Source organism: Schistocerca piceifrons, chromosome X (assembly GCF_021461385.2).
Source record: "Schistocerca piceifrons isolate TAMUIC-IGC-003096 chromosome X, iqSchPice1.1, whole genome shotgun sequence".
NCBI classification, from domain to species: Eukaryota; Metazoa; Arthropoda; class Insecta; order Orthoptera; family Acrididae; genus Schistocerca; species Schistocerca piceifrons.
This window is the reverse complement of record NC_060149.1, coordinates 294032280-294050843: the sequence shown is the minus strand read 5'-3', so window position 1 is coordinate 294050843 and position 18564 is coordinate 294032280. Positions and strand designations below refer to the sequence as shown.

At 38.0% G+C, this 18564-nt stretch overlaps 1 protein-coding gene across 1 annotated transcript in view; it reads right to left on the bottom strand.

Annotated features, from left to right (window-relative positions):
* Nucleotides 1–18564, bottom strand: part of LOC124722066 (serine/threonine-protein kinase 16) — a 112113-nt gene that overhangs the window by 45680 nt on the left and 47869 nt on the right. Inside the window, exon 2 of the mRNA XM_047247265.1 lies at nt 10269–10503. Coding sequence (XP_047103221.1) covers nt 10269–10503 — 235 coding nt within the window. The remainder of the gene's footprint in view (nt 1–10268; nt 10504–18564) is intronic.

Here is an 18564-nt window from a genome sequence, read left to right as displayed (position 1 = left end):
CGTCGTCCCAATAGCTAGAATGAAAATAAAGCAAAGAAAAGTGAAGTGATACGGTGATGACTAATTTGTTACCCTTTATTCCATAATCAGACACGAAAGAAGTGACACATGGAAATTACGACAGATGTCGAGAGTCAGTTCTTCGAAATGAACAACCACAGTGCAGTGAGTTAATATATTTCAACTAGCATTAGTATCCGTCGATGCCCGGGTGTGTATTTATTGCATTATTATGTTACTCCATCTCCTTATTCTTCTTCTCTCCATTGTCTTCCGCCCCACTCTTTGACCGTTTCACCTGCGTCTGTAGTGAAATTCAGCCTGAAATTCAATTTCACGTGGCTCAATTCTTATGACTTCATCTCCTGAACAGTGTATCCTACAGTAATACAATTTTCTGTTTACGTGCAGTGGAATATCAGGAAATTGTTTGCAAAGTGTGTTGCAAATAAAGTTAGCACACTGACATCAACAGTTAGTTTCGCGTAATCGTTCTTTACAGGCTGGATCGAAACATGTCCGACGGTAGAAAAAGACTGTCTGGCAGTGAATATAGGAAAAGACGGGCGCTGAAGGAAGATGACGATAAGAAGCAAAAGGATGCACTACAACGATATTTCAAGCCAAAGAGAGAACGACCTAGCAGCGGCGAGAGTGGAAAAATAGATCCTGAAAATACAGAAACTAGTGGAGCTACTCAAGCTACATCTTTATCTTCAGAACATGACCAGAAAGTTGATGAACACAGTACTGCGACCATCGCATACAGTAGCAATGCTGACGGTGGACCACCCACATGTTCGACAGACCTCGTCTAGACTCAAGACCTGCTTTGTGACGAAAGCTCCGAGAACGAAACATCAGGCAGAACTCAAATTAAGTGACTAGATTCGGAAAATACTGGAGGAAAATCAGCTAAGATACTCACTACCGGAGAAAGGATTGAAGACGAGTCTAAACTGGAAGTACTCACTACCGGAGAAAGGATTGAAGACGAGTCTAAACTGGAAGACACAATTGACTCAGATCCTGGAAGATAGCCGGAAATTATTATCGACTGCATTCGAACGACTTTGGTCATGCGAGGTCCTCCCGACCACAATAAGGAAGCTGAAGAATGTCCTAAAAACGCGGACAACTGGTGTTTGAGCCCTGTGCACTACACCTATTCTTTGAAGAATTTAGAAGAAGCAGATAGACATTGGCTGGTGTACTCAAAGAGCAAGGATGCTGTTTACTGCTTTTGTTGCAAACTTTTTTCATCATCTACAGTAAAAATTGCAAAGAACAGTATAAGCAACTGGCAGCACCTTGCTTCGTATCTCGGAAGACACGGGAAGTCTACCGACCATTTGAATTTACATAAAAAGTGGATCATGTTTTCCAAGGGACTGAAAAAGTCATGAACTGTCGACGCCCATCATCAAAGGCTTCTGAATACTGAAAGCGGACATTGGAAAAATGTTCTTGAGCACTTAATAGCAATAATTCATTTCCTGGGTTGGCAATGTTTGTCTTTGAGAGGAAGTACAGATACACTATTTCAGCCTGACAACGGAAACTTCTTGAAACTCATTGAATTATTCGTAAAGTTCAACACTGTGATGATGGAGCAACTGCACAGAACAAAGCAAGGCGAGAACAAGGATCATCATTATCTTGGAAAAGAAACACAGAATGAAATAATTCATCTTATTGGATCATCTATAACCAACAACATTCTATTAATGATGAAATCTGCGAAGTATTACAGTATAATTCTGGATTGCACACCAGATAATTCAAAAGTTGAGCAGATGACAGTTGTGTTACATTTCGTCCATGACACAAGACTCAACTGGGTATACGATGTCCGAATTTGGGAGCATTTCCTGGGATTTCTTCCAGTGCCCGATTCTTCAAGCTCCACTTTGATGCAGGTCGTACTCAAGTTCTTGGAAGATAAAAAAATGCTATTATGTAATATGAGAGGGCAAAGCTACGACAATGGAGCAAACATGAAAGGAAAGAAGTCTGGTCTCCAGGAAAGAATTTCAGATATGAACAAGAGAGCATTTTATGTACCATGTAGCAGTCACTCATTGAATCTTGTTGTAAACAATGCCGCTATGTCTTCTAAATATGCTGTTTCCATGTTTTCGGCAGTGAAAAGCTTGTATGACTTCTTCTCGTTCTCCGTTCGACGTTGGGATGTCTTGAAGAAGTATCTGCCTAACCTGTCGCTGAAGCCACTGAGCGATACTAGGTGGGAAAGTCGCATCGGTGCACTTACTCCCGTGAGGTTTCAAATTGGAGGCATTTATGATGCACTGGTTCAGATATCAGAAGAATTCAATGGCATGACCACTCACGAAGCAGCGTCACTTGCGAACCAAATAAAAAATTACACCTTTCTCACTTCTCTGGTAATCTGGTACGACATTCTGCTTCATATCAGTGTAGTCAGCAGGACCCTCCAGACCACTGACATAAATGTTTCTGAGACTGTGGAAATGCTTGAAAAACGAAAGCATATTTTGAGACCTGCAGAACAAAAGAAAAGTTTGTGTCTTTCTTGATGGATTCCGAAGAATTGGTTACAGAATTAGAGCTAGAAGATCTAAAGTTACCATGGGTAAGTGTTTCCCGGCGACGAAGTAAGAAGCCAATACATTTTACCTATGAAGGAAGGGATGAGACAATAGATGACCCAACAAAATGTTACAAGATTCAATTCTACTATTATCCTTTAGATGTAGTAACCACATCTTTGGATGAGAGATTCAAACAACAAAAATCTCAATGTGATTATTTTGGTTTTCTCTAGGACATAGGCGAGCTGAAGAATGCACCTCCTGACAGCCTGGACACAAAGTGTAGAAACTTCACAGCGATTTTGAAGGATCATGAGTCAAGCGACACTGATGCACTGGAGTTGAGGGAAGAACTAAAAGTACTTTCAACATTGTTGAAACCTGGAATAGGTCCGCAAGAGACTCTGAAGTTTATAGGAAGTCATAATTTTTGCCCTAATGTTAACATTGCTCTGTGAATCCTCCTAACACTCCCAGTGACAGTTGCGAGTGGAGAGAGGAGTTTCTCAAAACTGAAATTGATAAAGACATACCTCCGATCAACGATGAGCCAAACTCGCTTGAATGATCTTGCAACAATATCGATTGAGCACGAGCTTGCAGAGGACTTAAATTACACAGATCGTGTGAAAGAGATTGCACAAGCAAAAGCCAGGAAGGTTCGATTTGTCTAGTATTTTTTTAAATTTTTATATTATCATCAGTGCCTTGGTTATTTACTGTGTTGTTTCTCTTTTTGTTCAACATTAAATAGTTATTGTAAATATTATTTTTCAAACCAAATTATCGTTAAATTGTAAATATATTTTGTATTCCGTTGAATACATTATCTGTTCACAACCACTGAAAGATGTGTATTTACGTTAACTGTAAGTTCATGCCGCGCGAGATTAGCCGAGCGGTCTAAGGCGCTGCAGTCATGGACTGTGTGGCTTGTGTCAACGGACATTCGAGTCCTCCCTCGGGCATGGGAGTGTGCGCTTCTCCTTAGGATAATTTAGGTTAAGTAGTGTGTAAGCTTGAGACTGATGACCTTAGCAGTTAAGTCCCATAAGATTTCACACACATTTGAAAATTTTTGTAAATTCATAAGGCTTATTAAAATTAGCTAGATTTCTTCAATCAGGTTTGACTCCATTTTTGAGCTGATGCCCAGAGACTGTTTTGCACAAATCTGTAGAGAATGTCACCAATCAGTAGCAATTTTTGTTTTTATTTTCCAAATCTACATAGATTTCGGGCACAGTGTGTCTATTCTCAATGCTTTAAGTTATGTTTACATCTATACCGTCATGCTGAACGTAACTGTCAACATGAAGCTTTACATGTAAGCACATATTAAAAGCCTTGAGACTGGCCACTCAGTGGCTGAAAACTAGGTAGATCTAAAAAGTAAAAACAAAAACAAAGATTGCGAATGATTGCTGACATTTCCTACAGATTGGTTTAAATAAAATTCCACAAACGTTTTGTAAAAAAGAAAAAAAATGGGGGGAGGGGGGCGGCGGTGGCAATTTAGCAGCTCGCACGGGGCGGCACTTGGGCTTGTGCCGGCCCTGGCCAGGTGGAAAAAGCAAAAAATTAACAAAACACCGATAGCTCGAGAATTATATAAAATATGTCTTCTAGAAGATCATAGTGGATTAAGAAAAGGCTATCCTGTAGAGATAATATGTTTATAAGTCTTATAGTTTTTGTAAAAGCTTTCAATTGAGTTGATCAGAATTAAACTAGGGGCAATAATGAGCAACAGTAGTTACCTACCACACCTCAGAAGGGCAATCAGTACCTTATACTGTGAAACAAGAATAGTATAAGTGCAAGAGAGAAAGGCATAGCTGAGATAATAATCAATCACGGTACGAGATGGGAGTGTGCATTTCACACATTTTTTTATTTATACTAACAATGTCCATAAATATCGGAAATCAAACGTAGGAATTAAATCAAATAAAAATACTAATCTACAGGCATTATGATCCGCATATGCTTAAGTAATAATATGAGAGGGTAAACATTATCTACATTTAGCAGTACACGAGTTAAATCAACTATATACAAAATATAATCTTAAAATATCACACATAAGATGATCGAAGACAGTAATAACAACATATTAATTGAAAACAGGTGTCACATTTTAAACAGCTGGGCTTTGACTTGAGTAATGATTATGATAACTGCACATAAGAGGACTTCAAAAAGTAAGTTACACATGTCAGCCCTCACTAATGCAACTGCGCAACAGGGGTAGCACACAGTTCTGTTGTGGTATAGAAAACAGGTGCATCACAGAGCAGGAGTGAAATGGCGTGACAGCTGAAAAATTACTCCAAAGCTGAAGTACACTGGCCAGTAAAATTTTCTGGGCACTACATCTACATTGCACACATATTCACCATAAATACGGACCAAATGCATAATCAAATGATACCAACAACATGACCTCAGCTGCACAGCTGTGATTGATGCTGGTTGGGAATTAAGATCATTAGCACTCACCACAGACAACAATGGCCTGGCAATTGAGGAAATGATTCACAGCATTTGCAGCAGTTTTTCCAACAATGAGGACATTCTCATAGCGGGTGTCGAATGGTTCTGTTACCAAGATGTGGATTTCTATCACTGAGGAATTCAATGATTGGTAGAAATTTCTAATCATTGATAACAGAGACTTGGTGATTATGTTGAAAAATAATGTCATGTATCTGTGGCACTATGGAATGTAATTCAGCATTCAATAAAAGTTACTTGGCCTGCCTTAATAAGTGTAATCTAATAAGTGTAATTTACTTCTTGAAGTCCTGTCACAGACAAAAAGTCCCAAAAGTTTGAAGTAAAATGTGAAACAATAAACATATATATTTAAGTATAAAACCCAAGAAGATACAAAAATTAAATTTTATACAACTATGGTAATGAAACTTCCTGGCAGATTAAAACTGTGTGCCCGACCGAGACTCGAACTCGGGACCTTTGCCTTTCACGGGCAAGTGCTCTACCATCTGAGCTACCGAAGCACGACTCACGCCCGGTGCTCACAGCTTCACTTCTGCCAGTATCTTGTCTCCTACCTTCCAAACTTTACAGAAGCTCTCCTGCAAACTGTACGGTATACGTTATATTGCATTTAGGAACTTTCAGGTAATTGAACATGTATCAATAATTACAGATTTCTGTAGTTGTATATATAAGTTTGGATGTAGCTGTATTGCATTGATGTACTGGTGGATATTGTGTGGTATGACTCCTGTAGTTGATAGTATAATTGGTATAATGTCAACTTTATCCTGATGCCACATGTCCTTGACTTCCTCAGCCAGCTGGATGTATTTTTCAATTTTTTCTCCTGTTTTCTTCTGTATATTTGTTGTGTTGGGTATGTATATTTCGATTAGTTGTGTTAATTTCTTCTTTTTATTGGTGAGTATGATGTCAGGTTTGTTATGTGGTGTTGTTTTATCTGTTATAATGGTTCTGTTCCAGTATAATTTGTATTCATCATTCTCCAGTACATTTTGTGGTGCATACTTGTATGTGGGAACGTGTTGTTTTATTAGTTTATGTTGTATGGCAAGTTGTTGATGTATTATTTTTGCTACATTGTCATGTCTTCTGGTGTATTCTGTATTTGCTTGTATTGTACATCCGCTTGTGATGTGATCTACTGTTTCTATTTGTTGTTTGCAAAGTCTGCATTTATCTGTTGTGGTATTGGGATCTTTAATAATATGCTTGCTGTAATATCTGGTGTTTATTGTTTGATCCTGTATTGCAATCATGAATCCTTCCATCTCACTGTATAGATTGCCTTTTCTTAGCCATGTGTTGGATGCATCTTGATCGATGTGTGGCTGTGTTAGATGATATGGGTGCTTGCCACGTAGTGTTTTCTTTTTCCAATTTACTTTATTCGTATCTGTTGATGTTATGTGATCTAAAGGGTTGTAGAAGTGGTTATGAAATTCCAATGGTGTAGCCGATGTATTTATATGAGTGATTGCTTTGTGTATTTTGCTAGTTTCTGCTCATTCTATAAAGAATTTTCTTAAATTGTCTACCTGTCCATAATGTAGGTTTTTTATGTTGATAAATCCCCTTCTTCCTTCCTTTCTGCTTAATGTGAATCTTTCTGTTGCTGGATGTATGTGATGTATTCTATATCTGTGGCATTGTGATCGTGTAAGTGTATTGAGTGCTTCTAGTTCTGTGTTACTCCATTTCACTACTCCAAATGAATAGGTCAATATTGGAATAGCATAAGTATTTATAGCTTTTGTCTTGTTTCTTACTGTCAATTCTGTTTTCAGTATTTTTGTTAGTCTTTGTCTATATTTTTCTTTTAGTTCTTCTTTAATATTTGTATTATCTATTCCTATTTTTTGCCTGTATCCTAGATATTTATAGGCATCTGTTTTTTCCATTGCTTCTATGCAGTCACTGTGGTTATCCAATAAGTAATCTTCCTGTTTGGTGTGTTTTCCCTTGACTATGCTATTTTTCTTACATTTGTCTGTTCCGAAAGCCATATTTACATCATTGCTGAATACTTCTGTTATCTTTAGTAATTGGTTGAGTTGTTGATTTGTTGCTGCCAGTAGTTTTAGATCATCCATATATAGCAAATGTGTGATTTTGTGTTGGTATGTTCCAGTAATATTATATCCATAATTTGTATTATTTAGCATGTTGGATAGTGGGTTCAGAGCAAGGCAGAACCAGAAAGGACTTAATGAGTCTCCTTGGTATATTCCACGCTTAATCTGTATTGGCTGTGATGTGATATTATTTGAATTTGTTTGGATATTAAGTGTGGTTTTCCAATTTTTCATTACAATGTTTAGGAACTGTATCAATTTAGGATCTACTTAATATATTTCCAATATCTGTAGTAACCATGAGTGGGGTACACTATCAAAAGCTTTTTGGTAATCAATGTATGTGTAGTGTAGCGACCTTTGTTTAGTTTTAGCTTGATATGTCACCTTGGCATCTATTATCAGTTGCTCTTTACATCCTTGTGCTCCTTTGCAGCAGCCTTTTTGTTCTTCATTTATATATTTGTTCTGTGTTGTATGTGTCATTAATTTCTGTGTAATGACTGAAGTTAATATTTTGTATATTGTTGGTAGGCATGATATGGGGCGATATTTTGCTGGGTTTGCTGCGTCTTCTTGATATTTAGGTTTCAGATAAGTTATTCCTTGCGTAAGTGTATCAGGGACTGTGGAAGGGTCTGCAATGTAACTGTTAAATAATTTAGTTAGATGTGAATGTGTTGAGGTGAACTTCTTTTGCCAGAAATTTGCTATTTTATCTTTTCTAGGGGCTTTCCAATTGTGCGTAGAATTAATTGCTCAGGTAACTTCATGTTGCAAAATTATCACTTCAGGCATTTGTGGTATCATCTTGTATGTGTCTGTTTCTGCTTGTATCCACCGTGCATATCTGTTATGTTGTACCGAGTTTGACCATATGTTGCTCAAGAAGTGTTCCATGTCTGTTATGTTTGGTGGATTGTCTATTTTAATGTGTGTGTTATCTATTGTCTGGTAAAATTTCTTTTGGTTTGTGTTGAATGTTTGGTTTTGTTTCCTTCTATTTTCACTTTTTTTGTATCTTCTAAGTCGTTTGGCCAATGCTTGTAATTTCTGCTTCCTTTCATCTAATTGCTCTATCACTTCTTGTTGTGAGATTTTACCTAACCTTTTTTGTTTTTTGTCTGATATTTCATTTCTTATAAATTGTGTTAGCTGTCTGATGTCTTTTCTCAGCTTTTCTATTCTGATCTGTAGCCTGTGTTGCCATGCTGGTTTTGTGGGTTTCTTCTGTGTGTTGGTTGGTTCTGATCTTTGCCTAGTGCGTATATTTACTGTAGTGAGTGCTCCTATATAAAGCAGTAGTTGTAACTCTTCCATAGTTGTATTTTCATTTATTTTGTTGTGTATGGTTGTGTTGATAGTTGTTATTGTTGTTTTGACTTGTGGGTTACTTGGGGGTCTATGCAAGAATGGTCTAATGTCTGTATTTGTGTCTTTGTATTCTATATATGTCAGCTGAAATTTTTCTTCGATATCTAACATGTGTGTCACTTCATGTTCTATTTGTGCTTTTTCTGGAGGCTGTCTTAAGATTTCGTTTTCCTCTGATTGTTTAATTGATGCGTGTTGTTTTTTGTTTGTTTGCTCTGGGTTGTTTGAGTCCATTACTGTATTTTCTTCTTCTTCTGATTGCACATTATTTTGTTCCAGTATTTGTTGTACTTGTTGTTTGATGTTTTCTAATTCTAACTGGGGTATCCTGTTATTTTTTATTATTACATGGATCTGATCAGCTAGTCGTTGTTCTGTTAAAAATTTTAATTCTGGGTATCTGGTAATAAATGTTGTGTATACTTGTGATCTGTATCCAGTTGTGTTGGTACCTAAGTTTTTTGCTTGGTAATAGCAGAACATGGGGTGTCGGTTAAGTTCATCTGACCATCTCATCCTCCGTCTTTGTTTTCCTTCTAGAGTGGTTGCAGGAAGCATATCCTGCAAAACACCTCTATTTGGATTTAAATCATTTTCCATGTGGCTAGCAGTGTCGTTAACATTGTGGACGGGCATAGGGTTCAAGTGACGTCCCCGACCATGACAGCGCTTGTCCGAGGCTTCATTAGTTCTGTCCTGAACCAACTAATCACTCTAAAAGGGGGCTTAGCCCTATTAGTGGTTTGTTCTTTTCGTCGCCTTCTATGACTGGCAGAACATACCGGAGGCCTACTCTTATTATTATTACTCTACTATGCCAATGTCTGCTACATCATAACTGTTGTATTATTCATCACAACAACACATAATGTTGCTATTTAGGGTTTGTTTGTTTGTTTGTTTGTGTGTGTTGGTGGTTTGTAGGTCAATAGTAATAATACACAATGGCTGCACCTGAGGAGAAGATGATGTATAGTCAAACAGGAATTTGCAGATTCTGTGAGATATTGGTAAACTAAGCATTATTCAGGAATGTTTTCAGAATGGAGAGTTTTTAGTACTGGTGTATTCCTTTCAATGTGAAAAAAAGAGTGTGTCACATTGAATAATCAAAGTCGCTAACAAATAATTTGATGAACAAGACAAAGAACTCAAACTGACCTCAGTAACACAAGGACGTACCCAGGATGCATTTTGAGGAATACTAGGGGAGAATGGAGACATTGGTACACACACAATATAGTGAGCTATTTGGCTGTTGAGCTTAATGAAGGCACTTGAACTTCTGCTGGAAGGTCACTTAATATTCTGGTGGTGAGGAGATGGAATTATGTTAATTGTTTCAGATTGAGCTATTAAGTAACTTTGTACAGAGTAATAACAGTCAATTCAGTCATGGCCCAAAACAGGCCTTTTGTGTAAAAAAAGAAGAAGAAAGAAAGGATGCATTCTAATTATGTTCGTGCAGCTGACGCATATAATTTGATATAGACTGAAAATGCTGTATGTCAGCACAGTGTGTAACTAGCGTAAATTAGTTTCTGAAGCTCAATAGCATAAATAAGTTCATCACCACATTAGTGCACTTAATGGTATTATCATTACATAGTTTTCTAGTGTGTGGCTGGTAACAAACTGCACCCTAAATAAAATGGCACCATGTGCTCATTACAATGCTAAAAGTTATGATTTATTTTGGGTTACTTAAAATTTTGCTTACCTTATAATACGGTAATAAAATGTAAACTTCACTGGTATAATTAGAAAAAGCATCAGCTTCACCAGACACACCAGAATCTAAACATTCAATAACATTAGGATGCTTAATGAGTCCATAATATGCAACCTCCTGCAATGCTTTCATTTGATCTTCTTTCGCATGGCAGACAATCTTCTTCAAAACACACAATCTGTGTGATTTACTGTCTTGGACAAGATAAATTGAACTAAACCCACTGAAACAAAAAAAAAGAGGCATGGATAAATATATATGCATATACACATTGGAAAGGGACGCTATAATGTGTTCTATGAACATGTGGATTAAATTCAGAAATGAGAAATGTTAAGCGGAGAATTAAAATACTTGGATACACATCAAAAGAGCACATATTTTAAAAACAGGGTATCAAAGAAAGGTTCCAAACTCAGGGCATATACAGGCTGAACCAGAACTCCACCGACAAACTTTCAGAGGCTGTTCAGGGATACGTTCTGAGTATTTTGGTATAAGGGAACCATGGTCTCTGACAGCTTGTACAGAGTAATAATACGATTATGATTCATTCATTTTGTCATCCCAGTTACTGTCAGTTACGTGAAAATATCTTATCAATACTGAAAAACACTGAAATATGCAGTCGCCAAAATGTAAAACACAAATACATCATAATACAACAACCATTGCCTGCAAAAAGTCTGCGATGTGGTTGTCACTGCTGCAACATGAGCTCAGCGTGCCATCATTGTGTCACTCTTGCACTGCATTCAACAAACCCATACATGAGGTGCACATCAGCCACCACTTCATCAGTAGACCTATCTGTATTGCTGTGTATCACTGTTACTGGACAAATAACAGTTCAATAAAAACTAATCCACAACATATCTGAATAAAAGTGAAAAGTGAAAAAGGCGAAGAGTAAAGTGTGCCTTACTGTTATCAAAAGCTAGTATCATGAGTAAATGGAACAACTTTGTTTTCAAGACACACAGGGCATACCACTAAAATTTTGTACTGCTGTGCAGAGATTTTCAGTGCAATACTTGTGCAAAGATAAATGGGGATAAGAAATTTGATGAAACAATTACTCTGTAAAGACCCACTGGAGTCCAAAGGTTCCTTAAAACAAAATACTCAGAAAATATCCCCGAACACCAGCTGAAAGTTTGCCAGTAGAGTTCTGGCTCATCCTGTATGTCTATGTGTAGACACCACAAGACACCTTACACTGTGCAGCTGCAAGTACCTCTGTATCATTGTCCTTTTCTCAGTTCCCTGTTCCACTTGCAAATTGAACACACACAGAATTTCTTAACCTGAGTATAATATGTACATAAAGATTTGTGGTGCATTTTATTATTGACAATGCGATGTACTGTTTGACAGCATTGACACAAAATGCACCTTATATTATTTGATACCAAAGTTTTAATATTGCCATGTAAGGTATTATTAATGACTTTGGGATACCTGGCTATGATATGAAATTTGAAACCAGTAGTGGATAAAGAAGTATTTATTAGCAGCTCTTGGCAGTTGAACTATGTTGTACAATATAAATGTTCGATGTTGACTACTCATGTAACCTAATGTATGCTGTTTTGTCATACATCTGCTTGACACAAATATTTTCCTACCATTCTTAATGTCTATTTTAAAACCTGTAGTCATTGATGTTATAAGAGATTTATGGTTACTGATTGCCTCCTAAACATTAAATGAATCAGATAGTTTACGTCTGTTTGCCAAATGATGATCTATGATGCTGCTACTCAAAAGCTACTTTTATAGTTGCTCAAGGTAATTTTCAGATATGATGTTTAGTATAATATAATGAAAATCCGCATCCCTACTACCTGCTCTGATAATGTGTGTCTCACGGTCTATAGCTGATAAGCTGAAATCTGCCCTTACTACCACAGCGTGAGCAGGAAATTTACACCTTACATTCTCCAAGTTTTCCCTGGATCATTCTGCAAGTTAGTGGTCTAGCGTACAATTGTCATTTTTGACTCAACTTTTGACACTTACCTTCACCCAAATTACTCTACATTTGAACAGTAGAAAGTCAAATGTTCTAAGTGCCAAATCTCATATTTGTCAGTAGAATAAAAAAAATCAATGTACCTCTTTTTGTGCACAATCTATTCATATCCAAAAAAATTGAGAACGTATTCTGATACCATAGAATTATGCTGCTCACCTCATCACTGTAAAATAAGGAGACAAATTAGAAAATAAATAATTTATTAAGAACATTCCAGATGCCATATCAGAGAACTGACTGCTTCTAAGTGCCAATAAGATAGTTTATGTTTCAAGTGTCATTAATATCGAGACACTACATTTTATGTGTGATACAAGAACAGAAGTACAGCAATAATATTTTAACAATTAGAACTGTTGTCAACAAAAACCATTTCTCACAGATTTTAAATTTTTTCCTGAGAATAATAAAATTAAATTAAAAAAACCTTTCAGTATTGACATATATTTCTTACACAACTCCATTAATGGGATCAGCTGTTGCAAAGTTTACTGTAAAACTTCCTGTGCTGTTGAGGAAGAAAAGGCAACACCTTCAAGAGGTCTACTGTTTTGGAACTGGTAAACATGGTTCGTCTTTCAAATAAAGTATGGGATGGCATAATCTGCCATCATCCTTTCTCTATTGAATACATTTACATTTTTCAGTTCTTCTGTTATAAAATAAGAATTGTTAATAGATATTTGAGATGGATGAGATGCTTTGATCATACTGCTTTTTACTTTTTTTACTATTTTAGAAACCCAAATTCTCTCCTTCTGTCATAAAGGTGTTTTACTGACACAAATAAAAGCTTAATGGAGTCTGCTTACTACACAAACTGTGCATCAACTAAATGGAAGAGACCTCGATGCATAACACTTGGAATTCCAGAGGGATGCACTGCTTGGCACAAAGACCATGTGCCATCTGGTAATGAATGTTTGTAACATTTTCTCTATGATTTGGCACTTGGAATAAGTCTAGGGATATGTAACAGAATACCAAGAACACAATAGCACTGACAACATGTTTTGTGAAAAACTGGCACTCAGAATGTTTGACATTTTCACTCTTCATTTGCAACCTGTACCACTATCACTAAATATGATGGAGTTGTTTATTATAATAAACATTTTGTCACCACTGGACTCCAGAATATGCTTCTAGTACTTATCCCAATCACAATTTAAGCTTACACTATGCTTCAGTTCTGGTACTCATAGCACTTTTTTGCTAACGCTGTTAACTTTATGGGAAGGGTCAGTTTGCAGCAGCACTTCACAGTATAGGACAAAATGGATTCACTTTGTGAGCTTGATTTCCTAGGGTTTCCTTTCTTCATTGAATGCTGAAGACTTGTGAAACCAGATCACATGATACCTACTGACATTTACACACAATAGTGTCAATGAGCACAGAGTTCTAGATTCACACTATGTTGCCTGATGCTTACAGTTTGCAGTGTTGTGGCCATACAGTTGACATTTTAAGATGCCTCATTAGGTTGGATACATAGTCACACCTCAAGATGGATAAAACCAGATCTGACATATTCTGGTAACATTGGTGTGTTGAAGTTGCAACTGTATTATGTTTCTTACAGCTATAAAACTTCTTTATAGTCATCTTTTAACTCTTTTGATACCCATTCCCATTATATCTCTTCATAACAAAACACAATTGCTGAGGTTAAGAGAGTTGTGAAACTCTATAGCTACAGGGTATTCACCAAGCAATATCCTCCCTCCCATTTTTTTAATTTTGTGACTTGCAGAGACATACATGCTTCTGCAAGGAATGTTCCATTTCCAAGCCTTTTAACTGACTTAAGGATTCCTACCACACAATGGAAAGCAATTTGAATATAAAAAGGTAAGACCTCTCATCATGTTGTAATATCAGAAAAAACACTGTGGTACAGTACACATTCTGTTACCATTCATTTACTTCTCGACCACTGTCATTCTTGGAGGGCATCTTTCAAACATCTTTTGAGTTCTTGGTTGTTTTGGTTTTATTCTCCCATTCTCCCAAATGGCACTCCCATACCATTGGAGGTTTTGTTAGTTTGTAAGATCAGAATCATTAAGATACTACTTGGAGCTGGGAAGTACAAACTAATCCATCAATGATGTATATTTTATATTTCCATTTTCACATAACAGCAAAACTTGTAGCACCTGAATAAGAAGACTGGCTCAATCACCGAAATATTGTACAAAAATGGAAACACAAAATTGGTTGAAAACCTGGAAGTACATCATCATTAATGAATCATGCTGAAAATACCTGAGAGAACACAAATTGATTCATTACACAACTGATGTGTGGCAGATGCACCAGAGCATTTTGTATCAACAGCCATTATTATAGTCTCATTAGCATACAGCACATTTTGTGGTATTCACCATCCTCAAAATCCAAGCAGCTGAGCCAAGAACCCCAGTCCCTATGATACAGTGTTCCACCACTGCACAACATGAAAGTTACTGAAGCATGCACAGTGCTTACAGATAGAGAGCACAGACAGTTCTTGCTATCCCTAGGTCAGGAACTTCAGGTTTACCAAATCAGTACCTAGCCAAAACCGGAATGATTCCCAGAGTTTCTCACTATTTGGCATGACCCAGGAGTTACGTGTGGCTATCAAATGTCAGACACAGAAAGCTTTACCTTCTCCACCAAATAATACAGAGAACTGTTATCTACTGATGTTGGATTTGAGTATCTTTTAACATATTTGCATGTCACTGCATTTTACTTAGGTGTGGTCCCTTTTGTATCCCAGTGTGGTGTCTCAAATGTTCATGTGCATCATCCTGATTAGATCTTCAAAGTGTAGCATTATGTTTGCATTTTTATCGATGACTATCAAAATGAAAGCAATGAAGAAAGGAAGGAAGCATACCGTGGATGTCCTGCAGAGGTAAAGGTTATTAGAGACAGAACACAATCACAGCTGTTTAAAAGATTGGGAGGGAAATCAGCTGTGGCCTTTCAAAGGGATCATCCCAGTGTTTTCCAGCAGCAATTTAGGGAAATAATGGAAAACTTAAATCTGAATGGCCAGACATGGATATGAACTGTCATCCTCTTGAATGCTAGTCCAGTGTAGTAGCCACTGTGCCACCTTGCTTGATGAAATGAAAGTGAGAAATAGGACGAAATCCAATGAAAATACATAATTCATTCCAGTTAAACAGCACCAAAGTGGGCAGCACATTGACACTGTAACAAACCTACAATGAATGAGACACTCCATAGAGACTAGGAGTTCAGTTCCAATCACTGAACAGCACTCTAGTGGTCAAAAGCTTTAACCACAAAACAAGGTGGTGAACATGGCTACCACTACCAAGATTTTAACCCATAACCTTCGGTTTGAGCACTGTTACACTAGTATGCACTAGATGGTACACATATGCTACGTGGGTCACAGAGCCTTCAGGTTACATATACGGTAAGTCTCTTCTCCATACTTAAAAAACAAAGATGTGAGCCTAGTATGCTACCTTGCTCAGTTAACACAAACAATAAATTGTCCTCAAGTTACATGGAGGGTTGGCCTCTTCACTGAGCTGAAGGGGGAAAGTGTGAAAATTTGATGCACTACTCATAGTACATCCATCATAACAAATTCTACCTAGGCTTATTACTTGCACAGAGTACTACATGAAGACCATAATGGGTGCTTGATGTACTGACTGTGAGGCTGGAACTAGATGTGCAATTAACTATTGTTTCATTTCATTGATTTCAGTTTTAATGATCCTCACTTTCAGTCACATTTTCTTCAACCAACCCATGACCAAATGCCAAGATGAAATTGTGGCAGCTTATAGAAGGTCGGCAACATGCATTAACAGGGACAACTGCAAGCCACACTTTCTTCTGCTTTAGTTAACTCAGTTTCATTTTCTGCATGGTCTGACAGCAGAAATAATATCCCCTCTGCTTTGAACAAGTAGAAGAATGTAAGCGTAGATTATTTTACCCCTGAAATGACTTGTCGATAACTGATGAAATAAGAGCACACATGAATTTCATTATGAAGTTGTATTCATCCTACTGTTTTCAGAATGAGAAGCAGCTCTAAGTAACAGATCAAGAATTATTTTGATACACAAATTATCACACCAAAACAGCACTATTCTTAGATCTGTTTACACACAGTATAATGAACATCTACATCTACCTCAATACTCCATAAGATATCTGAGGGTTTCTGGTAGAGGGTACTTCTGATACCACTAACTGATCCCCACTTCCCTGTTCCACTCACGAATGGCATGTGGGAAGAATAATTGTCAATAAGTCTCTGTACTGGCTATAATTTCTTGAGTTTTTCATCATGGTCATTTCGTGAAACATGCTGTCTGACACTTTGCGGAAAGTAGTCTCTTGAAATTTCAATAACAAACCCCTTTGTGATGCGCAACACCTCTGCTGTAGCATCTGTCAATGGAGTTTGTTGAGCATTTCTGTAATATTCTCGCACCAACTAAACGATTCCGTGACAAAACGCGCTGCTCTTCATTGGATCTTCTCTATCTCCTCTATCAGTCCTATCTCGCAAGTGTCCCAGACTAATGAACAATACTCAATAATTGGCCTAACAAGTGCCTTGAAGCCACTTCTTTTGCGTGTGAGTTACATTTTCTTAAGATTCTTCCTGTGAATCTCAGTCTGGCATCTGCTTTCCCCACTATTTGTTTTATGTGGTCATTCCACTTAAGCCTATTCTGAATAGTTACACCGACATATTTTCTGATATACACTGTTTCCTGCAGTTTGTCATTAATAGTGTAGTTGTACAGCACTGAGTTTCTTTTCCTATGTATACACAGTATGTTACATTTATTTACATTTAGGGTCAACTGCCAGAGATTTCACCATTCATCTATCTTCTGTAGGTAATTTTCAAATCAGAAGCATCTTCTGGTACTGCTATTTTCTTACAGAAGTGAAGGCCTAAAGAGCTTCTGGCTTTCTTTCGTATTTCACTAAAATATAGTTTAAAATGCTTTTTTATCTTAAAATGGGCTCCACTAATCATGTTAATTGCATTTGACATGCTACACATGGCTCCTATGTTATTCCAAGTGCCAAGCCTCTCAGGGAGCTCAGTAAGGAATGAATGAGTTTGGACTTGACAAACTTTTCGTTCCCAGAGGTGAGTGCTGGTCAGCACTGCCAGCCCCTTGTTACTATGGTCTCTAGGTACACTTTAGCAACCAAGGTTTGTTGTACTGACAGAGTGTTGTAATACAGGAAATGAGATTTAACTTCTTGGATAGTGAGAATGGTACAAACCTCTATAAATACCTCTCACCACAAGGTGAGCCAGGTCCCAATGGGATGGATTTGTTCTGAAGCAAAATAGTTGTTAGTTGACAACCTATGGGACATCTGGCACATCCCAGTTGTATTTGGCTGGTTAAGCTACATAGGACAATGCCTGAGTCAACTAGTAATTCCTTAGTTTCTCATGGTGGTGAAATGGATCTATTCTCACACAGTTAGAACACTTTGAATGAGGTGGGCATTCTGTCTTTGAGTAATAGCACCCAATCAACAACAAAAATTCATATGTAGTCTTCTTGTGGAAACTAAAAGAATACCGTGGAAGTGTTTAAAGCAACAGAGACCATTTACATCATAAAGTGTATCTTATAGTGAAAGGAGAGAAGGGGACAATGGGGTAGCTCTTCTTTTTATACACTCCTGGAAATGGAAAAAAGAACACATTGACACCGGTGTGTCAGACCCACCATACTTGCTCCGGACACTGCGAGAGGGCTGTACAAGCAATGATCACACGCACGGCACAGCGGACACACCAGGAACCGCGGTGTTGGCCGTCGAATGGCGCTAGCTGCGCAGTCTTTAACACTGGTAGCTTGCCGCGACAGCGTGGACGTGAACCGTATGTGCAGTTGACGGACTTTGAGCGAGGGCGTATAGTGGGCATGCGGGAGGCCGGGTGGACGTACCGCCGAATTGCTCAACACGTGGGGCGTGAGCTCTCCACAGTACATCGATGTTGTCGCCAGTGGTCGGCGGAAGGTGCACGTGCCCGTCGACCTGGGACCGGACCGCAGCGACGCACGGATGCACGCCAAGACCGTAGGATCCTACGCAGTGCCGTAGGGGACCGCACCGCCACTTCCCAGCAAATTAGGGACACTGTTGCTCCTGGGGTATCGGCGAGGACCATTCGCAACCGTCTCCATGAAGCTGGGCTACGGTCCCGCACACCGTTAG